Consider the following 25007-nt stretch of genomic DNA (forward strand, 5'->3'; position numbering starts at 1 on the left):
TTAGCCATTTTCTCTGAAGTAAAATTGTAACCATTATGATTCTTGCATGCTTGAATCCTTATTTGAGATTTGTTGGACAGTCACTTGTTTTAAGGATCCATTCAGTACCCCTAAGCCCTTTTTTTGACCAACTATTTGTTGAATCAAATATCTGAAATTCTATCTTTGTTTAAAAAATCTATGATAATTATAGTGGAAACTGTATCTTTTTGCATAACACAAGTGTTACAATGTGGGAAAGAGGGCTATATCTTCTCTTAGGTATTTATAGTATAGAGAAGATAAGTTAAAGAATAGCATGTGAAATAATGCTGTTTAAGTATCAGTAGTGAGTCTGAAATTCAGAGGTGAAGGCAGTCACTGGATGGCCTTTGTAATGCACTGGCAACTTAGGTCATGTCTCCCCTTCCCTTGGTCTGTCAGATGTTACGGTGTCTGCTTCATGACCCAACACCCTAAGAGTGGATGCTGGCTCCTCACAGTGTATAGTCCTGTGCAACTTAGAAACTTCTTGTGTATCATTTCATCATAGCATCACTACTTGAAGAAGTTGACTATCTCTGTGTCCATGACTTTAGTTGGATGCTTGAGTCTGTGAGGTTCATTTGGCCATGCTATTACAGATTTGATTTTAGTTGGGGAGTATGAGTGCCCAGTGAATCTTCTGTTGGACCATTATTCATGAACCAAACCACAAAGAGGGATTCAAAGGCTTGATGCTCTCAGGATGCTCTAAGGCATATTTGCAGATTAAACAGTTTTGTTAGCCATAAAATATATAAATTCCCCAGCAACATTAAAACACCAATGAAATAGCAGCATAGAAAGATGGTCCATACTTGCAGATGGATCTCTGTCTCCAAACACTCTAACTCCCAGATCTTTAAGATCTGCCACCTTCATTCCAGTTGCATGAGTACATCATGCAGAGACTCAGGATACTTGGCTTGATATCTTGATATGGTGCTAGTAGACTTGGAATTGAATGGCAAGTAAGAATTCATGTATGTGTAATCATCAGAATCTTTTTCATTGAGCACATTCTCGGCACGTAGTGAACTCTCAAGAAACTGAGGAATGGATAAGTTAAAAAAAACTGAAGGAGATCTTGTGCTCATTGCATGAGTTGGCTGTTTGAAACCTGGGGCCTATGCAGGATTGTTCGGCTCGGCCTGGGAGGAGGGGACTAGACCTACCTGGACTGAGTCTACCAGGTTGACCTCAGTCTGTGGGGAAGGCTTTGCCCTGGAGGAGATGGGAATGGGGGGGGGGGGGGGGGTTGGGGGGGAGGTGAGGGGGACGGGAGGGGGGAGAACAAGGGAATCCGTGGCTGATATGTAGAACTGAATTGTATTGCAAAATAAATTAATAAAAAAAAAAAAAAAAAAAACTGAAGGAAAGATTCATGGTTATATCATTATATCATTTATCCACAGAAGGACAAAAAGAAGATAAGTAGTCAGCTTAGACAATCATCCGTTATTTTAGTTTTCAGCAACTCTTGAGGTAGTCTGTATGGTTTTTCCTTATCCCTAAGTTAAGTGAGATGAAATTCAAAGAGACTCATATGGACAAGAACTCAAATATAACTAAAACAGGATACCAAAGCCAAGGGGAAAAAATAAGTATTATTCAGAAACCACTCAAGAATCTTTCTCTCTCTTGCTTTTTATCTGTTTGCTCATGCTTTTATGGCTGTATGTTCCACAAAGTCACACAACTTAGATGACTGCAATGGAGTTCCTGAGTCATTTGTGGAGATAGGACCATCAAAAGGCGGATCTCAAGTCTGTTGCACTGTTGTGCTTTTAATATTGTTTTAAGGAAACATTTAATATAGTGGTTTTTTTTGTTTTGTTTTGTTTTTCTGAGACAGGGTTTCTCTGTGTAGTTTTGGTGCCTGTCCAGGATCTCGCTCTGTGGACCAGGCTGGCCTTGAACTCACAGAGATCCACCTGGCTCTGCCTTCCAAGTGCTGGGATTAAAGGCATACACCACCACTGCCCAGCAATACAGTGTTTCTTATAATCTACAATTATCCTAAAAGTTTATGTCAACACCCTTCAATATTGTGTCATATAAAAGATAGTCTGAATGTGATGACTTTCTCTTGAACTTAAAATAATATTTACATTAATATCTCCATTCCTTGGTTGCCATGACATTTGTTATACATATTGTCTAACTGTTATAATTTACCAAGCATTTTCACATGTTATCTCACTCCTAATCTTCTTGAGAACCTGATGACATATGAAATATCATCCTGGTGTGCAGATGCTGAAACTATGTTGGTGTTTTTCCCAAATGCACTGATACATTGTTACAGAACTAGTTGAGTGTGTATGTGTTTTATGTGTGTGTGGGGCGGGGTCTCTAATCCTCACATGTATGAGATAAGCTCCAATTTAATCTGAGGTTCAGCCTCATGCTGGAAATAGGTTTTTGTCCTCATGTCCTACTTCTTGGATATCTTGCCACATTTATCTCACAGGATGTATGCCAAATAGTGATGGGAAAAACAAACAAACAAACAAAATTCCCTGTGATTTTACCTTGATAATGTCCTCACTGCATGCCTGGGAGAGAATGTAAATGGGGGCCATATAGGACACTCCATTCCTTGTTTTCCAGTGGGACACAGTAGGGTTTTTCTCTTGTTTTCCAGGGTTATTCCAGCAGTATAGGCTTATTTCTGATTGGTCACATGCAAAGTTCCTTTAGAGTCCAATAGGATATGCTATGTAGATATACACTAGCATCTTATTTAGACATTTTATGTCATCAGTTGGTATCATATAATACCCTGAAACAATCCCCAGTCTCATTGACTAGATGGATGCCTATTGTCTTTCTGCTCGCTGTTATAAAAATACTGAAGGTCAATTATAGGACGTTACTTCTATAATTATGCATTTGTTTTGGTCAAATGTGAGATGAGGAAGAACGAATTTTATTTTTCTTGAGTGTTGTGTTGGGTGATGTTGGCATGGGTGATGTTGGTTGTATTTTATTGTCTTGCCATCAAAAAAGTTTGTCAATCTGGAGGCAAAATTTATATACAAAGCATACTAAATATTTTACTTTCATGCAGTACCTGATTCTTGAATTCTATGTAAGTAGCATTTTGAAGTAGTCACCTTGAAATTTTAAGATGTCTTTGGTTCTTCAGTCAAGATTATTTAATTTGTATAAGAGATATAGCTATTAGTACATTAATATATTAGATTATATATTCTGATCAAAGCTCTCCTCAGGGATTGAACATCCTCATAAAGCCATGTTATAAACCAGTTTTCTGCATAGTCTTCTGTGTACATACGCTTTCACATGCATATATGCTGGGCGGGTTAGTTTTTGTTGACTTGACACAAACTAGGGTCACCCAGGAAAAAGAACCCCAGTTGAAGCATTGCCGCCATCAGATTGGCCTGTGGGCTTGTCTGTGGGGCATTTTCTCGATTGCTGATTGAGGTAGAAGGCCTGCCCATTGTGAGTAGTCCCATGCCTGGGCAGGTGGGCCTGGACTGAGTAAGAAAGACAGTGGCACAAGCCAGGAGAAGTAAGCCTTTAAGCAGATTTCCCCCACGGTCTCTGCCTTAGCTCCTGCCTTGCCTTCCTTTGATGATGGCCTGTAACCTGTAAGCCAAGCAAACCCTCTCTTCGCCCACGTTTGGGCAGTGTTTTATCACAGTCACAGACATAGACTAGGACACAGGCAGATGTCTGGCTGAGTGCAGGATTAGAGATAAAAAGTCTCACTTCGCTTTTCTGAAAACAAATCAATGAAAACTATTCAGGCTTTGGAAACCCATGGCTTGAATACCAGGTACAGTGGTTAGGTCTAGTTGCCTATCCCACATATGGGAGTTTTGGAGAATTCCATTTTAAAAATATTTTTGATACACAGGTGATAGTTACCCAGAGGAAGAAAAGACTGTCAACAACTTACTCATTTATAAATGAGAAGAAATGGCTCACTGTCAGCTGCAGCTTTTTCATACATTATATTTTTAACTTGGTGACAGGATACCAGTTTCCATATGGCTTTTTCATACCCCCTTTACTTTAGTTAGCTCTCTCTCCTACCCTTTGTCTCTTTCATCCCCTCTTCTCTCTTCAGACCTTTCCCCTGGGTATTTTGCACCTGCTACCTTCATCCTACCAACCGTCTATGTTTCCTCTCCTTTCAGACCTCTCTCAGTGGTCTCTCCCTGGTTTCCTGGCTTCTATAGAAACTCCAGGTCCAACACACGAAATTAGATATTTGAAGCTAATACCCATATATGAGGGAGAACATTGGGCATTTGCTTTTCTGTGCCTAGGTTGCCTCACTGGATATATCTTTTTCCAGTTTCCTCTATTTTCCTGTTTTAAAAAAATCAGTTTTATTTATGGCTGAATAAAATTTCATTGTGTATATGTACTACATATTCATTATCCATTATTAGTTGATGGACATCTAGTCTGATTCCATTTCCTGGCTCTTATGACTAAAGCAGCAATGAACATGGATGAGCAAGCTACTCTGTTGTAGAATGTAGAGTCCTTTGGAAATATGCCCAGGAGTGGTATTGTTGGATCATATGCTAGAGAAACTCTGTAGTACAATGTAGAGTCCTTTGGAAATGTGCCCAGGAGTGGTATCGTTGGATCACATGCTAGAGAAACTCTGTAGTAGAATGTAGAGTCCTTTGGAAACGTGTCCAGGAGTGGTATCATTGAATCACATGCTAGACGCACTTCTAACTTTTTGTTGAATCTCCACACTGATCTCCACACTGATCTCCACAGTGGCTCCACTATTCTGTACTCTCGCCCACAGTGCTTCCTCTCCCCACATCCTGTACACCTACACTGTCATTTCATTTCCTGATATAGACATTCTGGCAGTGGTGGGGTAGAATCTCATTTTTTATATAATTTTCCTTTCTCCAATGGCTAATGATATTGAACACTTTAAAAAAGCCACTCACATTTCTTCTTTTGTAAATTCTCTGTTAAGATCCATAGCCTTTTTTTTAAAAGTTGTTTGCTTTCGCATTTTGTTTTTTAAATGTTTTTTGTACATTCTAGAGACTAATACTCTGTTGGATAAATAGGTGGCTAAGATGTCTTCTGTTCTGTAGGCAGCCTCTCCACTCAGTTGTTTCCATTGCTGCACAGAAACTTCTTAGTTTCATGACTTCCAGTTTGCCAGTTGTTAGCCTCATTTCTCTAGCAACCAGAGTCCCAGTTTAGAAAGTCCTTACGTACATGTAAATGTTGTAGTGTACTCTCTATCTTCTCTTGTAGCAGTTTCAGGTTTTATGCTGAGGTCTTCGATCTATTTGGAGCTGATGTTTGTGTTGGCTGAGAGATAAAGGTTTCCTTATATATGTGGATGTATATAGATGCCCAGTTTTCCAGCATGATTGGTTGAAGATGGAGTCTTTCCTCCATGACGATCCTACCAAAAGCAATTTACAGATTCAATGCACTTCTAACTCAAATCCCCATGCTGTGCTTTACAGAAATACAAAAACATCATTCATATAGACATACAAAAATCCTTGGATGGTCAAAGGAATCCTGAGCAAAAAGAGCAGTGCTGGAAACATCACCATACCCAATCTCAAGTTACACTACAGAACCACACTGATAAAAACAGCATGGTCACACCCCAAAAACAGACACGGAGATTGGAGGAATAGAATAAAGGAGCCAGATTGAAGTTCACACAATTATAGTCTGACACAGCTTTATGATGCTCTTTACAATTGGCTTTTCAAAAGATCAGCTCAAGATGATTGCCAGTTCTAAAACAATAAATACTAAATGTTGCTCTCTCTCATTTGAATGTTCTCTTGGTCTCTATATGTAAACTGCTTTTTAAAATACCCTATTGTGTGCCTGGCGGTGGTGGTGCACGCCTTTAATCCCAGCACTCAGGAGGCAGAGCCAGGCGGATCTCTGTGAGTTCGAGTCCAGCCTGGTCTCCAAAGCAAGTTCCAGGAAAGGCGCAAAGCTACACAGAGAAACCCTGTCTCAAAAAACCAAAAAAAAAAAAAAAAAACCCTATTGTGTTATGAGACTAAACCAAAGAGCAGCTTTCATCCCTTGTGGTTTGTACTCCTGACTCTGTGAACTGCGGATGTGTGGCCTTGGGGAAGGCCTGGGGTGGTTTCCATCACACCCCTGTAGCCTGTGTCTGTATCCTCCTCTGTAGGTAAGACTCATGCTTTATGTCAAGGGCTCTTGCTTTTGAAGCCTTGATGCATGCATAAAGATGGTTATTGGAGCACACATTTTATGTAAAAGGTGAAAATAAAAGCATTTATCAATGTCTCAACTTCATAAAATTTTAAATGGACAATGAAAGAATATGTTATCATCACATCTGCTAAGCTGAATCTTTGTTTTAAACCTGCCAGAGTTTTCCTTCCTACAGCACATGATCCTGGGGCCTCGTAAGATTTGATTCCATTGAAATATGTTTCTTAGAGGAAAAATCGCCTGGGCGTCATGTGTCTGCAGTCAGCTATAATGGTTAATGTGCAACCTTCCTTGAAAAATCTGTTTTACAAGCAAAATGTTGACACAGTTTTAATTATAGCACTCGAGTGAGCACTGTTGTAATTTTTAATACTCCTCCATGGTGACATTGTCACTGTTCTAACAGAGGAAACACACTGATCCGGCATCCCTAGTTCCACTGCTTTGGGGTTTTGTGGGAATGCTGTGCTTTTTTTTTTTAGTTGAAATTCTTTGGGGTTTTGTGGGAATGCTGTGCTTTTTTTTTTTAGTTGAAATTTTTCATTTGGTCTTAAAGAAAAGAGTGTGACTGAAGGTTTGGTGTTTTTATTTATTAACATAAGCATTCTCTGTGACAGTCATTATTCTGATTTAATGTGTCACCATGTGGACCTTACATGACTCATATTAAGGAGGTAGCTTCTGTAATACAGCATGGAAAATCTAGATACCTGCTTACTTTCATTGCAGAAACTTTCCACATTTTTTTACCTAAATAAACCTTATCGATATTAAAATTGTATTACATAGGATTTGTGTTTTCCAGAAATAAAGGTCCATTAAAAATGGTATCTAAAATAATGTGCTTTAATGTAGTAACAATCACTGAACTCTCTTTTGTGGTCATGACTAGAAGACAGTGTGCTTAATAGTCTGTCTGTGCACGGCTGTTCATCACATGCTGTTCTGGCTTTCCGCTCACTGTCCAGGTCTGCTCTTTAACATACCTGGCTCTTTGGGAGGCTCGTGAATGTCAGCAACTTGGTTGGTTCTTGTGTTCTTCCTTACCTCTTTCTGAGGTGGCACTGTGTGGTTTATGATACCTCTCGGATTCCAAGGAGAGCCAGGCGCTCTGGCCTATCTGAATGGGAGGGACAGAGTCACATGTGCCTTCCAGCACGGCCTCCGAAAAGGAAGGCTCAGTGTATCCTCAGCAAGGCTGTCTACAGCCAAGCTTAGGCCAGGGCAGACAGAGTTAAGGCTGAAAACAACAGTACCAGGCACTGCTTACTCGACACTCGACGCTGGCTGATTACTTCTGTGAGGAGAATACCTTTCTCAGTGAAAAGACTATGTGTGGATCAAGACCAATACCTACCATTTTTAAATGCTGTGATAGTATTTTATCTTTTTTTAGTGTTAAGATGTGATCACTCATCTTGTGAAAACCTGCTTTTTCATGTCTTAACAACATTTTAAACGTATTAATTATATACTAAAAGCTTCATTATATTTTCATCCATAAATGATATTTTCATATTATGTTCACCCAATCACTCCACCTTATTGCCTTTCCACTCCATTAATCTTCTTGCTCCTCCTTCAACTAGTCCCTCTTCTGGTTTCATTTCTTCATGTCTTGTGTGTGGTTCAATTCATTTCATTGGGGTTCCTTGCATGAGTGTGGATGAGGAGTTATTTACAGGAACATGGGCAACTAACCCGTGGCTACACCACTGGGAAAAGTGCCTCCTCCTCTCCCTGCAGCCATTAACTGCCAGGAGAAACCTAGGGATGGAGGGGCCTCATGAACACGCCTCCTAAGATCCTTCATTTTAAGGGCATGTGTTCCTCACACCTGTCACGTGTAAAATACTTCTCTCTGTGCAAGAGCACACCGATGTGTCTTTTGGAGTTGGGGATGACTTTATAATTAATAAATTTTCTAGACTTCTGAGACTAAGAATTTGTACTTTTTTATTGCTTTGGGATCAAATTTTATAATACACACACACATTCTAGTGTATACAAGTATAGTTAGGCTTCAAACATCTACTTTTTTTTAAAGGACCAAGAATATTAGATTTCAACATAGCAGCTTCTGAGTGTATCCAACATGAGCAGTAAAGGGCATAACTCGAGGACTTGATGTTAGGAATAGAACATTTGTTCATGTGATATACTTCTGATGTATATGTGAGCAAACCGCAGAAATTAATTTAAAACAAAATATAGAGAGTTTAGAATTATGTACTATTGAATTTAGCATTGTGTGTGTACATATGTCCTATATTCTACTCCCTAAAGTAGCACTCAGCAGAGAAATGCTGAGGAAAACAAAGGGAAAGGATTCCATTTCCCCCTATCTTTGATCTCAGTTGAGTTCACAAGGAATGACTCGACATTAAAAAATATATATTTCTGTAAGAATGTGGAACAATATAGGCACAAAGCATGTCCTATCCCTGAGTGTTTGCTCTTCACCTGCAAAGTCTTCAATTGGTACCTTTAAGTGTATGTTGTTTATTTTTGAAGGAACTCATGAGATTTGCTGAAAATACTGTCAACATGTTCTGGAGCAAAGTATAGTTATTTTACAAGTATACTTTATTTTTCTTGTCTGTAGTGTTCGCAGTCATTCGAATTACGTATTATATAGCGCATGTTTGTTTGGGTTCTATTCTAAAGTTATTGATGAGAAAATAATGACAAGTAATATAATAGGCAGATACATGGTGTAATTTGAACAGTGGATTTCTAGTTTTGATGTTTGTGCTAAGTATTTGAAAGGTTTCAGTTTACATCTGTCTGGATTCAGTTTATACCCATAAAATTAAGACACTGAAACCAAAAACTTATTCTCGCCTGAAAGTTTCATTATTAATTTGAAAGCTTAAAAGATTGTAGTGTTCACTGCTCTGTCAAGAACCTCAGATACCAGTGTGCAGCATCCAGCATGCAAGGAGCGGGGCAAAGGCTTTATACATCCAACATGCATGTACCATGTGCTGCAAGGTGGAATTTTCAGAGCTTGTAGAGGCCTTATAGGAAAGCCAGAAAGGTAAGATAATAAAATATCAATGGAAGCCTGTAGTAGATAGACAAATTAAATAAATATAAAGGAATAAAGGACTGATAATGACAAAGAAAACTAGAAGAAATACTGAAAACAGCTGTTAATAAAATTCTGTCCATATAGCAAATATTCATAGCTCCATGAACCAGGCACTGTCCTTATCAAAGACCCAAGGCTGAGACAGATTAGCTGAGGTTGAACTAAGCTCCTAGTGGTTTTAGATGGGACAATTCCTGATGGAGTTGTTTGAACAGAGGTAGGTAGAATGCACACAGGAAAATGCCCCGTTATTCCTGAGCATGATAATGCATGATGCCAGAAGGTTTTGGCAAAATCTTGCCTATTGGTCATTTTTCCTAAGCACTATTGATAGTGAGTTCCCAAAGTGAATCTATAGTTTCTTTTATACATGTTGGCTCTCTAAACAAAAAGATGAGAGAGAAGACTATGGTTATATGCTCCATTTTCTTCTCCTTCAATACTGGAGGTTACAGTGATGAGGATGTTGGCAGGCTATGCGAAATAAGAGTAGGGTTCTAGCCTCCCAAGACCTGTACTTCCTCAATGCCATGTCATCTTGAAAGCTGCCAGTTTCCAGGATAACCTTCTTTTACATATAGCCTATAAAATATGCACCACAGCTAAGTGGGGTCTTGCTCTGTTGTGCTTCAGAGATGCTTACTATGGTCTCTCAGCTCTCTAAACAAGTTTCAAGATCCCTCCATGATCCTCCCTTTACTCAGTATTGCAAGGAACAGTGTTCTCCTGAGGCTCACAGCATAGCTGTGATTTCGTGGTGGCTTATTGTTTTGTCTTTCCCAGGTCTCCCATTATTTAGCTAACCATGAATTATTGCTTGTTTCAGTGGGATTTTCTTCTTTACATTTTTGAATAGAAAATAAAGACAGCAGAGTCACGGTTATGGTTTGATGTGAAGTATCCTCTGCAGACTCATGTTTGAAGACTTGGTCACCAGCTGGTGATTTAGGAGGCTGTGGAATATTTAGAGGTGGACCTGACCACAGAGGTAGTTCACTGGGAGTGGATTTTTGAAGACTATCAACTACCACTTCTGGTCTCAGGCTCGGCTTTCTGACTGGCTACCACATTGTGCCTGGCAGCCTCCTGCTTCTGTCACCATAGAGGCCACTGTTTCCCTAGTCTTCATGGACTATGATCTTCTAAGACTGTGAGCCAAAGTGAATCTCTCTTCCTTTTAAGTTGCTTCTGACAGGTATTTTATCAGAGTGAAAAAAAATGTAACAGGTACAGTGGCATTGGCCTGTGTGTCTTCTAGACAAGTACAGAGGCATTGGCCTGTGCAGCATCTAGAGACAGTGGCGTTGGCCTGTGCAGCATCTAGATAGAGACAGTGGCGTTGGCCTGTGCAGCATCTAGAGACAGTGGCGTTGGCCTGTGCAGCATCTAGGGTCTGTTAGAAAGGTAGCTGCCTGATCCCACCACTCTATCTAGTAAGACAGAATCTACATTTGAACCAGAAAACTGGGTAACTCATGTGCAAGTGAGGTTTGAAGTTGACAGCAGAAGAGTTATTGCATACATTTCCTTTTGATCTAGATGAACTCATGGACAGCAAGCTTGTACGTTCTGAAAATGTCAATACACTATAGATGTGTAAAAATGATATCCAGAAATAAAAATAATCTCAAAACCAAACTAATATAGGTGCACAGACTACTGTATAGTATTAATATATAGTATTGGGGAATGGAAAGCTTCAGAAGATAATATAACATGGCATGGGAAGGGAAAGCCAGTGACCATTGATTGGTTCATTGCCAGTTTGAATTGAGAATTCCTAAAAGCCAAGCAGAACTGAAGCTTGTGTACCTCTCATGCCAATAGTGACATCATGTCCTGGAAAGAGAATGATAAATTGTGTATTTGGAGGTGACATGGAAGACTGATTGTGGCTTAGGAAAAACTGATTTATGGAGAGAGAAAGAACTAATTAACTAGGCAATGCCATGCTGAAAACGAGGCTTTGGAGACTTGAACACTTACCTAGTGTTTGCCCAGTGCCGTTTCCTGTAGTTTCTATACAAGGCATGCAGAACTGGATGGATGCTGAGAAACTGGTTCACAGCAAAACCCCATCAACTGCAGCTACTCATATCAGAAGAAGTAGGTTGTGTGTCAGAAAACATACTTGGTGCCTGAGAAACAGCTTTTAGTGGGGTGACGTTATTTCTGAGAATGTTTGGAAGCTCTGTGAGCAACAAACAAAAAGCCATTTATGAGTTACTGAGTTACCTCCATATGGGGATAATTGGAGGACCCATCTCTCAAAACTTCTAAAACTGAGATGGAGAGGAAATAGGATGCCACATATGAAAATGTTCTTCATACTAGCCGAGACTAGGTAAAGATAAGGCATGTGTTTCTCTTGCAACTTTGATTAGTGCTGATGCTACCATACAAAAATGTTTCTCTGATGTCTTATTTAAATAAAAATGCACTCTTGTATTAAAAAAAAAAAAACATCTATAGAGTGTTGCCTATCTTCCCTCACTGGTCTCTGCCTCATTGGTACCCAATGGGGTTCTTTTTTCATTTCATTTAATTACACAGTAGTTAATTAAGAGAGGCACTCATTGCATAACAGAAGTAGCTCCTCTTCCCCCATTTACTTTTTCCAGGTGAGAGGACAAGCTCACAGTGCACTTCACCTTTTGGAGCTCTTTGTCAAGTGAATAAAGAAACCCTGGCATTCTGGAATCATCCAGTGCCTGGGAGACTTTGTGAGAATTCTTTATACCAGTTCATTTCACCAGGGAATAATGGTCTGAGGGTGGCACATGTCCTCCTTTGTCCTTCTGTAGATCATGCATCACCTAAACAGGAAAGACCCAAACTGCAGTTCCATGAGACAGGAAGCAAACAAGCAGTTGAATCCAGTATTCAGATTCATTCCTTTCCCCTGCCAAGTCCTTTAGTTCCAGTTCCATACTTTCTAGGAGACTTGGTTTCATACGGGTACTGCTAGGAATTTTCAGTGTCAGATATGCCAACTGGATATACTCAGTGTACTAGTTTATGTTAGTGTGTGGGATGTTTAACACACCCAAATATCAAGTCACATTTGGTAAAAAGAAAAAAAATAGCATTGCATTCTGCTATTGTCTCCATAACACAAAGATAAATTCTCCTGTCTCCTGTTTGTGGAAATGGTTCTTAACCAACCACCAGCATCTTACATTGCAAATGACAACGGTCATGGTGAAAAGTAAGAGTGAGGGAAAAATTATGTAAGTTGCGTTGTTCCTTTCTTCTTGCCTCCTCCTGATTGCTCTACCTACCAAAGCAATGGGGGGGGGGGGCTTTTTCTTTTTTCTAAATCATTCTAGCAGCATATTTTGATTTTCTCTTAAGATCATCGGGTGGTCTCAGGTGATCACCTGTTTTCTCACGTTACTCATATTGACAGCGCACCTTCGTTCGTGGTTGACACACATTAGTTGAGCTATGATGGCACCACTGCCCACCATGGGTTTTTCCTGGTGGTTAGGTGACAGGGCTTCAGTGCAGATGAAGGGCTGTTTCACAGTATTTTTGTTCTTTGAAAAGCAATTCTTGCTCATCCTAAAAGTTGTCATAAGCTCTGAGAGTGCTACTTAACACTCTCTCTCACTCCAACAGTGCAGCCTTGAGCTCCTTTGTGTCTCTGCTGGTACAGAAAAAGGAAAAAAAAAAATTCCTCACCTAGGCACCAAAATATTCCAGTGTTCTGCTGTGTAGGAGAGAATTTAGTTGCTATCTGAAAGAACAACAGTGACTTGCCATGTTACCTTGTGCCTTCTCTCATCCCACTTCCTTCTGTTTCAGCTAGCTGTGAGGTGGCTGGAACACAACTGCCATTACCAGCATTTGGACGAGCTCCTGCAGTACATCCGCTTTGGCCTAATGGATGTGGATACCCTCCACACGGTTGCCCTGTCCCACCCCCTGGTCCAGGCAAGTGAGACCGCAACTGCCCTTGTCAATGAGGCCCTGGAGTATCACCAAAGCATCTATGCACAGCCTGTGTGGCAGACTCGCAGGACGAAACCGCGGTTCCAGTCAGACACTCTCTACATCATTGGTGGGAAAAAGCGGGAGGTCTGTAAAGTCAAGGAACTCCGGTACTTCAATCCCGTGGATCAGGAGAACGCTCTCATAGCCGCCATTGCCAACTGGAGTGAGCTGGCTCCCATGCCGGTGGGAAGGAGCCATCACTGTGTGGCAGTCATGGGGGACTTCCTGTTCGTAGCAGGAGGGGAAGTGGAGCATCCCAGCGGGCGGACATGTGCAGTGAGGACTGCCTGTCGCTATGACCCTCGCAGTAATTCCTGGGCAGAGATAGCACCCATGAAAAACTGCCGGGAGCATTTTGTGCTGGGTGCCATGGATGAATTCCTCTATGCAGTAGGGGGCAGAAATGAACTGCGCCAGGTTCTGCCGACAGTGGAGCGATACTGCCCCAAGAAGAACAAGTGGACTTTTGTGCAGTCTTTTGACAGATCCCTTTCGTGTCATGCTGGATATGTGGCTGATGGTCTTCTTTGGATATCAGGTAGAGCGTGCCTCCTATATTGTGTTTATTGAAAAGCACTTTTGTTGTAGCTTAAATTTAAAAGTCATCTTCTGGAGAGTGACCCCAAGTAGTTGAACGATTGAGCTAAGAATTTCGTTTTTGCTAATTAGCCACCATTTATCGAACACCTGCTCTATAGAAAACAATATAAAGTGGAAATAATTGACCTTTCTGTGATTTTTTTTTTCCGAGTGATGAGTATTGTAAACATTCAGGATGAAAGTTAATGGACCATCACACCTGTTTTTCTACCAAGCCTTCTATTGTTGACATTGTCGGCTCTTGATTATCTGTGGGGTGAATTGCACAACTAGTGTCTTACCCAAGACCTTTGCTTTTCCTTACGCTCTTGGCTGCCCAGCTGGGGGCCATTTCATTGGAAGCAAGAAAAATAAAATCCTAGTAGATCCATTTTGTTGAGTATAACAAGAGACTCTCATCCAGGGATTAGCTATGCTGTGTATTGGAGGAAGGGATTAAGTTAATGAAAAAAGCTTTTGTGTTATCTGTAACAGTTAGTGGTGTCATCCATTTCCAGTTAATTCTCCCATTCTTACCGACCATTTGAAGGAAATTTAAGCTCTGTTTAGGTTTACTCTTTTCACTTATGCTTATGGAAAAACTAGTATAGTGAACAGGGTATAGCAAAACACAGTCAAGCCATGTACCAAAACCAGTCACTCATTGCTGATCTTTTTTATCCACCCTGGCTTTCTTCAACCTCCTTCTGGCAGCTGTGTTGTTTGTATAGAAGTCTAGGAGGCATATGTTTTCAGTCCACAATACCAACCTGTATTTTCTGTTCTCAGGGGGAGACGTTGCCTTGTCTCTCAGTTGGAGGATACCCATTTTGTAACCCAAATAGAAGTTGGGTTTCTTTTTCACCAGGGACACATAACAATAATAGATAGATCCTTAGGTTAAAAATTGAAGGGCAACCCTGATGTTCTGACTTAGAAGAGACAACCACGTTAGGAAGTGAAGGCTTCTTATATTTCCCCAGTTGCCATTTCCAGTTTTTAAACATCAATTTTGACAAAATTATGCCTAGATTAAATTAGTTTGGGCTCCGCTCATTTTTCCTTCTACTATCTTCAATAACCCAGGAGACAGTCAGAAGCTCAGATTCTCTGGCTGAGGCCTCAGCTGTTTTCATTGATGGAGCCTATCTCATATTAGAGTTTAAGTAGTTAATGGACTAATGCATAAAATAAGGACTAAGAATATGCAAAGAGAATAATTGAGAACCCACTGTTTACTGGTCCCATCTATATACCAAATAAAAACATTAGAAATTAGCATATATGTAGATACATTTAAATAAAATTCTTAACTTATTAGCAACTTCTTTCCTTTCCTTTAAATATGTATTTCAACTACTAAAAGAGCCACCAGGACTGTGGTTGGCTTTGCTGAAGAAACTTCAAAATGGCTGCAACTGAGTCTGTGCTAATAGCAGGAACTGGCCCAGACTTCCTTGGACACAGAGCAATGATAGGTTTATGAAATCAATGCAGTTTGTATTTTCTCCCAATTTACATTTCCTCCATTGACTCATTTGGTTTCATGTGTTGTTAATGCAGTCTATTCTTAAATTTTGCAATGTGCTTTCTAAATTTTGTATGAATTTCACATAAATATTTTAATAAGTATGTCATATTTGGTACCACAACACTAGCTTTTAAAATATCCTTGATTTTCCCCTCACATAGTCATAAGACCATGACTATTTTTGCTCCTTTCAGTGAGGCTTAGGGGAGCAGAAGCTCAAAAACCTGGCCAGACCTACCATCCTGGGATCAAGTGAACTTCCCTTTCAGTAAAGGTCTATGTGTTTCCCTTTCCATCTTATTAAATCTATCACCTTACTGTATATCTTATTACCTTCTCATTTTGCTTAACTCCTACTGTGAAGGGAAATACATTTTCTTTGTTCCTTGTACTAATGTCTGCTGCCTGTGTTAACCATATTTAATGAAAACAATCAGAATTTTCTCAGGCTTCTTTCTCCCTACTGTGTACTTGAGATGAGACGCTCACTTTCCTGTGTAGAGTATGATACCTTTAATTGGGAAGAAGAGGAAATCACCAGTGACATTTCTAATACCTTCAGTTGTCTGCCTCTTTCCTCAGGCCTAGCTTATAATAAATCAATTGTGAATTTAACCATGAATGGGGAGGGCTGGCTGGGTTTGCTCATGGGCCCCTTTAAAAGAAGACAGGAATATTCCATCTTCCTGACTCTGATTTGGAAATGTTAGCTTGGTTCCTTGGAACAGATGAAAATGTGTGAAGCTATTTCTTAATGTTGACCAACTAATCAAGTATTTCCAAATGATAGAAGATTGAGTCGCTGGCCTCCTCCTGGGTCTTTGCAAGTTTTGTCTGAGGTAGGAGTGGTGTGGATTATAGAGTGTGGATCTTAAAGGCTTAGTTCTGTTTCATAGAACACAGAATGACTGCGTCTTCAGAGACTTGGTATTTATAGCATGCTCATTCTGTCTGCTCCCCTCCCATTCTGCCCATTTGGGGGTCAAAGAATTTTGAAAACTGTCCACGGCTTGTCAGTATGACAACCAGAGAATTCAGGAATCTAGGTTGGATGAATATGCCTATTAGCATTTAATTTAAGATGTTAGAGACAGTCAAAATTTAAAGGCTTCTGTAGCATTTGACACTGTGACCCAGTTCACAAATGCTCTATCCCATTTTGATTTGAAATCCACATTTGTGAAGTAAAATAAGCATTAAATGTCCTGTAGCTGTGTTTTAAAATACATGCCCTCTGTTGTACAGGATAGCATGCGAACTACTAAAAAGATTCTTTTGTGTGTGTATGTGAAGGAAAATGAGTCTGAGCCCATCTTACAGAACTTACCTGTTTATTTTTATCAGGTGGCAGCAAGATAGTGAGATGCTAACCATGAAATGAGTGCTTGAAAACAAGACAAATGATACTGCAGCTACTCAAGAGCATTACCTCATGCTTTCTTGATTCTCTTAGTAAATACTGTATCCTAACTACTGTGCAGCTGCGCCATAGATAAATATGATTGTTCAGAAAATGCACCTCCTGCCCTCTAGGAGCTGACAATCAGCATTTTTTGTCTTTGTTGGTTTTATTTTGTTTTTAAATATATCATCAACAGAAGAAGCTTTGTTGACATTTCTTTAATTTCCTAACAACTGTGCTTGTTTTCATCTTAGTTGGGCTTAGATGAAGCTTGTGTTGTCCCATTTTAAGTCACTTTAATTTATTCAAGTCTACTGAAAGAACTTTGGGTTTTGTATTATCCACTAAAATTAGAACAAGGTAATTTTAAGTAATGTTAAAATACCATAGCTTGGGCATTTCTCTATCTGCAACAGATCTTGTTTTGTTTACATTTAAAGTATTGGCAATTAGGAGCAAGCATGGCTGTGGTTGGGGTGTGAAACACTGAAACAATGGAGTACAGTTACTGACAGGTGTGAAACTCTCCTCACTTATCATTCATGAGATGTGAAGCAAGGTTCCTGGCTTCTCTTTGTCCTGTTCTGGCTTCATGCTAGAACAACAGTGTTGAGTCTAGTAGGCAGTTGCAGTGTGTGATGATGTGGTGCTGTGAGGATTTCCAGGATACAGAAGTAATGTGAACAGCAGAAGCTAATTTCGAGGGGGCATGCAAAGGAGCATCTTGGTCCCAACTGGCTCAGCCCCTGCTGCTTCCTGTCATTCATTCCTCCTCCCTGACTTTCCTCTTGAGCGTCATCATGTCATAACTTCAGGAATCCCCTGGCTTTCCACTTTGCTTGTGTAGTTCTCCTTCAGTAACTACTGGGGCTTGGCTCAAGAACACACATGTGTGCACACAGTTACACCCTCTGAGAATAGAAAAGTTCTCAGATGGGAGATGGGGGGTTTCAGGGAAGAGAGAGAGGGGAGAAATTATGTAAGCAGATTATAATCTCAAAAATAAAAGACAAATGGGGAGTTGGGAATCCCTCATATGCTCAAGTTCCTTATTTAAGATGGCATAATACTATTTACATAAATCCCATGCACGCCTCTCCCACATACCGCAGTGTAGATGCTAAGCAAACAGTTGGTATGGTGTGTTGTCCAGACAACAATGACATGGAAATCTGTATAGGTTTGGTACCACCACAGTTTTTATGTCAAATGTTTTGAAGGCACATTCAATCTGTAAATGCAAAAACCATGGATATAGTTGCAGTCAGTTGTGATTGTAGGACCCTTATTGGAAGACTTGATGGGGCATCTTCTCAGTTCTCCAAGCATGTGACACTTCACAGCTTTCTGTTCCCCAGTAGCCCTCTTTACTGCTCTCCTTCACTGGCTTTAACTTGCCTCCATTCCTTAAGACCCCTCCCTCTAACTTAGACAGAGGACCTTGTCTTCTGTTTTTCAGAGCAAGTACAAGATCACAGACTGAATGATGACTACAGCAAGGAGATGGATGGGCAGTGGGCAAGACATGGTCTGGAAAGGGTACCATGTTAGGAAACACTAGTAAGGAGGATGCTGGGTGGGCCCTCCGAAAGCATGAAGAACCCAGGGACAGTGAGGGAGAGGATTTTGAAACAACCAGGGCCCAAACAGAAGCCTACAGTGAGTGAGACTTGTCTCATACTGGAGAAGTACCACAGTCCAAAATACTTGTCCTACATTTTTCTGTTGCAAACATGTCAGTGAAAGGTATTTCAGATGAATGGAAGATGGAGAGAAGAAGCAGAGTACTCTAGTTAAGGTGTAATGAGAAAGTGAGGTAGAAACTACAGGTGCACACTACACTGGCTGCTTTTCTGTAATTCCCGTGGACACTGTATCATTGAAATTTCATCCCTGAGTCAGAGCTCATCAGACAATGTTCCAGGTATTGTCTGGCTTCCCCTGTACTCCTACCTATGGGAAAAGATTGTACGTTTCTGGGGGCATATATAATTCAGTCCTTGTGACAGCAACATTTTTTCCCTTTCATTATAAATAGCTTTCGACTTTAAGAAGGGAAAAGGAGATTAAAAGGATAAAAAGGAAAGCAAAAAGAAATTTATCTTAGAAAAAAGTATAGTTAAAAAAGAAAATCCAGATCAACAGAGGGACTTTTCTTTTTTAAAAAGGATGTAAGTGAATTAAATAAATTTGTTAGCAAGGAGAGATATAGGAAAGAGAGGCCTCCATTTGGTTAGGAAAACCTGAGAGCAATTCCCCAGTACCAGGAATGAGAATGCTGGGTCCTGACAGCAGATGTAGAGTTCTGAACAGGCAAGAGATCCTGGGACAGTGAAGAAGAAAGGGATTCTCACACTAAGCCCAAAGAAGGGAAATGATGGGTGTAGGCCTAGGTACCAGTGGAGGGAGATGAAAACTATGGGCCCAGGTGCCAGTTCAGAGAGATGATGGGTGTGATTTCTGGGTACCAGTGGAGAGAGATGATGGCTAGGGGTCCAGGTACCAGTTCAGAACAATGATGGGTGTGGTTTTTGGGTACCAGTGGTGAGGAGCAAAAGCCAGGAGTTTCCTTGTTGATAGATACAAGTGAGATTTTGATGAAAACTTCTGTTGAGATTGTGCCTTATCCAAGCTGGAGGGCCCAAGGAGAGGACCTTGGGAAAAGCTCTGAGAAAAAACAAAACAAACAAACAAACAAAAAAAAAAAACAGCAAACTGACAGGTTTTTTAAAATGAAGCTTTCATCACCTATACCAAGTTGGAAAGTCTTTTGTTCTGTTTTGGTAGTGTATACAGAGGTATACCAATACATCCACTGATGATAAAAGGTTCCCAGGCTAGGAATAGCTCAGGGGCTCCTTCAGGAATGACTTTAGCAGCTAGCACCCTGGCTAGTCCAATCAGGGGCAGGGCTTGTTGCCGTGGACTCCAGGAAGCATCTGTCACACAGGGAGCCACATAGGTGGGAACTTCATAACTTGAATGTCAGCTTGAAAGTTCCCAGTGAACTGGAATAGCCACCAAGAATTAAATCTGTGTTGTCTTAGAATCTAGCACCCGGGTGGTCCTAGTCATTATGTCTCCTTCTCTTCTACTCAAACCTTAAACTCCCAGCCAGGTGAAAGAAATTAAAGCAAACCTTGCTACTGAACCGAGATGGAGGCCAAAGAGAAATGAGTTACCCACAATGCTTAAAACAAAACAAAACAAAAAAACCAAAAAAAACACCTAAGTGGCTTAAAGGAAGGAAAGCATTGAGATCTCCTGAATCTTGAAGAACCAGTGAAAGCTTTATCCCTACCTCACTTAGCTGTGTCCTGAAGAGTAGCTTGTTCATCTTTATATTGCTGTCCAGAAAATGCAGCATAAAGAGGTCCAATGGCTCCCTGGTCAGAGAGCTAATATTTGACAGGGTTTAAAAACAAGGTTTTCCCTTTAAACAAGTGGTTCTCAATCTGTGAGTCGCAACCCTTGTAGTATTAGATTTCTTCTATATCAGATATTTACATTATGATTCATAACAGTAGCAAAATTACAGTTATGAACTAGCAACTGAATAATTTCATAGTTAGGAGTCACTACACATAAGGAACTGTATTAAACGGTCACAGCATTAGGAAGGCTGAGAACCCTGACCATATAGTCACGAGTTGTTTTTCATTTTTAGAGAAGGTCTGAGAAACACACACTTGAATTATTCTTTTTAATTAATTAATTAGTTAATTTTCCCAGTCCGATCACAGTTTCCTCTTCCTCCCTCCTCTCCTTCTAGTCCACCCCGCCCCTGTCCACTCCTCTCTCTTCCCTTCAGAAAAGTGCAGGCCTTCCACGTATATCAGCCAGTTATGGGATATCAAGTTGCCCCAAGACTAGGCACCTCCTCTCCTATTAAGGTTGGATGAGGCAACCCAGCAGGAGGGAAGGGTCCCAAGAGCAGGCAATAGCATCACAGACAGCCCCCACTCCCTCTGCCATGAGTCCCACAAGAAGACCAAGCCACACACTGCAGCACATGCGCAGAGGGCCCAGGTCAGCCTCATGCAACTTCTCTGGTTGGTGGTTCGGTCTCCATGAGCCCCCATGAGCCCAGGACAGTTGACTCTGTGCCCCCCACCCTATGGTGTCCTTGGCCCCTCTGGCTCCCATAATCCTTCCTCCTCCTTTTCCACAGGATTTCCTGAGGTCTGCCTAATATTTGGCTGCACATACCTAAATTATAAATAGAACTTCTCCACAACATATCCCCTAAAAGTAAATGATACACAGAAAAATGATGATGTCCTGGAATGTTGATATTTGTTATTGTTCATTCCCTAAAATCATTCTTTTCAGTTGAAAACTCCAGAGTTTTTCTCACAGAAAGAACAGCCTTTTGGTTTGATGATCTCTTGTGTCTCTGCCCTAGAGAGACAGAACTAGTGAAAGAAGCTGAGTGGATGGGACCACTCTAAGAACTTGAGAGATGTAAGATGCTGAAAGCTACATCATAACAAGTGACTGAAGAACCTGACTGATGAGAGAGCAATTAAAGACCCAGTAAGAACCCAGCAAAGCCACTGAGGACTGCTACAGAGAGGTTGTGACTTGAAACTGGAACCCTGCTGACAATGTACAGAATCTTTGGAGGCAGGATTCCGACTTTCAACAGATTGAGCAAAGGGAGTTACAGTGAATTTTTAATTAGATCTTAAATGGCAGGTTCCCCTAGTTGACATAGCATTTTGGTAGATTTCACTTATTTAAAAATAACATATGGTAGGCACTTTACCTATTTCTAGTCCTCGTTCACTCTAGATGACATAAACATCATTTACATTTTCAAGGTCAGCAATCTTTTATAGATTACAAAGTTGTAAGTTTGAGACTCTCCTTCTTACAGGTTTTAGTGTGTTAGTTACACACTCATTTGTGTGAGCTTCTTAAGTGTGACAAAAATAATAGGGATACTTGTTTTAATTTAATACATGGTTAAATGTGTTATTCAACATGCCAATGTAGTATAAAGATACCTGGCTATAATTTTTTATACAGCATTGTAAGCATCATGAAAATACAGACCATTTTGTGGCTTGTAAAAATAGATAATAGAAATGTTTTGTTTTAGCTGAGTATTGAGTCTCACACTGGTAACCCCAACACTTGCACACAGGAGGATGACTGCTGTGGATATCGCTCTATATAAATAAACATTGATTGGCCAATAGCCAGAGAGGAAGTATAGGTGGGACTAACAGAGAGGAGAATTGAGGAAGAAGAAAGGAAAGGAGAGACTGCCTGGAGCCGCCGCCAGGACAAGCAAGATGTAAGGTACCAATAAGCCACGAGCCACGTGGCAAAGTATAGATTAATAAAAATGGGCTAAATATAAGAGTAAGAGCTAGACAATGATAGGCCTGAGCTAATGGCCAAGTAGTTTAAATAATGTAAGAGTCTGTGTGTTTATTTTATAAGTGGGCTCCAGGACTGGTGGGACTTGGTGGAACCCGGAGAGAAAAGTTCTCCAACTACAGATGACCTAGAAGGATTGTTAAGAGTTCAAGACCAACTTACATAGTATTATCTAGGTTAGCCTGGACTAGGGAATGAAATCCTGTCTCAAAATAAAAGTTTTTTTTTTAACTTATTTGTATCTATTCCCACTGTGCCACTTTTTTCAAAGGATAATAGTGAGCTTAGTTCTATAAAAATAATTAATATGAGCTCATACTTAATGTCGCCATTTTTAGGGTAATTAAACTATGAGTATGAAATTGGAATATGTTTAAATAAGAGGAAATTGAAACTATTAAAGAAGAAAAAGGCCAAGTACAGTAGCCAATTATTCTGCTTATTAAAAAAAAGAACTGTAGGGCCTGGGTAGATAGCTCAGTGGGTAAGATGCTTGGGAGGGCCTGAGTCCCATCATCAGAATCCAAGGAAAAATAAGCCAGGCCCAGGGGTAGGCACTTGTCATCCAGTGGTGGGGAGGTAAAGATGGTCAGATCTTTGGTGTTGCTGGCCAGACCCTAGCCTATCTAGTGTTCTCCAAGTCAATGAGAGAACCTGTCTCCAAAAAAATGGAGGAATTGCCAGATGGTGGTGGCGCATACCTTTAATCCCAGCACTCAGCACTCAGGGAGGCAGAGACAGGAGGATCTCTGTGAGTTCGAGACCAGCCTGATCTACAAAGCCAGTTCTAGGACAGCCAGAGCTGTTACACATAGAAACACTGTCTTGAAAAACCAAAAATAAAGAAAGAAAGAAAGAAAGAAAAATAAAGTGGGTAGTACCTGAGTAATGACACCCAAGGTTGTCCCCTGGCTTCCACACACTTGTGCAAGCCTACCTTCACACACATGCATACACATATCCATACAAAGGAAAACAAATGGTACTACAGGAAATTGCATTCAGACTGCAAAATACATTCAATAATTTAATGTCTTTTACATGGAAATGGTAAGAAATTTTGATACAATGGCTACAGAATTGTAGCAAATGTCCCCTTCTGGACTGCTTTTATGGCCTGTGTGCTAGTCATCTAAGCCTCTGAGGGAGATCAGAATCGTCATTTTCCTTATGGGGAACCTGAGGTGAGCTGTGGTACATGGCTCCCCAAAGATAGACTCTTTTTCCTGTTCTTGCTACTCTTCCTGTAGATGGATGTGAGAGTGACACTGTGAGCATGCAAGAGAGCGTCAGAAAAGTCAAGCTAGTTCCCCTCAGTCCTCAATTTGCAGGCAGAATCTTCCATCTTTGGAGCATGAAAGTGAACAGCTCTTAGATCTTGCTTTCAGTCATGCCATAACATTGTCAGTGAACCACTGGCCTCTCCTCCTTGAATTTAAGCATAGGATCATTTACTCGTCAAAGACGTGTTTCCTGGTTGTTGTTGTTGTTGTTGTTTTCTTTTTTTAAAAAGCAGGACCTGTGAGATGACTCAGTTGGTAAAGGTGCCCGATCAAGCCTAATGGCTGAAGTTTGGTCACTGAGCCCTCACATAGTGGAAGGAGAGAACCTATTCCAGCAAATTGTCCTCTGACCTCCATGCGTGCACCCTGGCACACATGCATGCCTCTCTCCCCAGTCAACCAGTAAATAAATGCAATTTGAAAGAGAAAAAAAAATAGCATCAGATGAGGACCTACTCTAGCCAGAGCATGAGAAGAGCTTTTCTAAGCCACTGCTTTGTAGAAGCTGTCAGTGTGGAGCTATTGTTGCCCTGTACACTGTGTGAGTGTTTAGCATTTCTTGGTAGCAGAGACAAAGGCTGTTTGGCAGTCACCTGTCATCGTCTCCGGTATGCATTCATCCATTTGACACAAGTTTTGTGGAGAGCTGTACAGGGAAGCGTAAGAAAAATGCTTTCCTCTTGTCTTGATGATAGAATGCGCTTCTCACTCGTGGTAGCATGGTAGTAACTTTTCATTCCTCCTGGCAGTTTTTAAAGACTTATTTGACTTTGGGGAACCTGCAGTATATCTTTAAGGTACAGTTCAAAAGTATAAGGCAAGGTTGCTCATTTTCAATTTTGGCTGAGAAGTCTTAACTTTGACTATGACACTTCAAAGTTAGAGAAAACTTGGTTTTAAAAAATGGATGCTGATATGAGATGGCATATTTAATGACAGCTGTATCTATGGAAAGCTGTTAAGATGCAGATTATCCCTCCTGGGGTGGGGGAGAGAGATCAAACTGCCAATCTATAAAATATACTCGATAGAAGAAGGCATGGAATCTATCTTTGCAAGTGCTTTGATTGCAGGGGACAGTACAGCAGCATGTGGCATCATAACCCAGAGCAGACAAATCAGCTTGATGACTTTCAAAGCCAGGAATACTGCTGCAGGCAAGGGTACTCCAGAGCAGGAGAAATTAAAACATATAGAGACTGTTATTAATTTCATATCTATTTTTGTATAGTCAAATCTGTATGCAAATCCTTAGCATCTCATTTCGGCAGATTAATCTAAAGTGAAGAGTTGTATGTGAAGGGAATGTAATGATGAAGCTCTTTGGAATAAATGTGGGCTGAAAACTTGGATGCTTTCTGTAAAATTTATTTTTTTGTACTGCGAAGAAATGGATTTGTTTATGTGCTCATTTGTAAATTACTTCAAAAGGAAAAGCAATCGAGGCAATTCCCCAGTTTCCCTTTGCAATCCCGACTT

At 40.5% G+C, this 25007-nt stretch overlaps 1 protein-coding gene across 8 annotated transcripts in view; it reads left to right on the forward strand.

Moving 5' to 3' along the window:
- Klhl32 (kelch like family member 32) overlaps positions 1–25007 on the forward strand; it is a 231289-nt gene that overhangs the window by 182153 nt on the left and 24129 nt on the right. For 6 of the 8 annotated variants that reach the window (XM_052715096.1, XM_052715093.1, XM_052715095.1 and 3 more), the window contains one exon: positions 13157–13883. In XM_052715096.1, the coding sequence (XP_052571056.1) occupies positions 13157–13883 (727 nt within the window). Of the gene's footprint in view, positions 1–13156; positions 13884–25007 lie in introns of those variants that run through there. The other 2 variants (XM_052715100.1, XM_052715099.1) reach the window with 2 other exon arrangements.

Source organism: Peromyscus californicus, unplaced genomic scaffold (genome assembly GCF_007827085.1).
Source record: "Peromyscus californicus insignis strain IS unplaced genomic scaffold, ASM782708v3 Scaffold_5__1_contigs__length_169319896, whole genome shotgun sequence".
Lineage (NCBI taxonomy): Eukaryota > Metazoa > Chordata > Mammalia > Rodentia > Cricetidae > Peromyscus > Peromyscus californicus.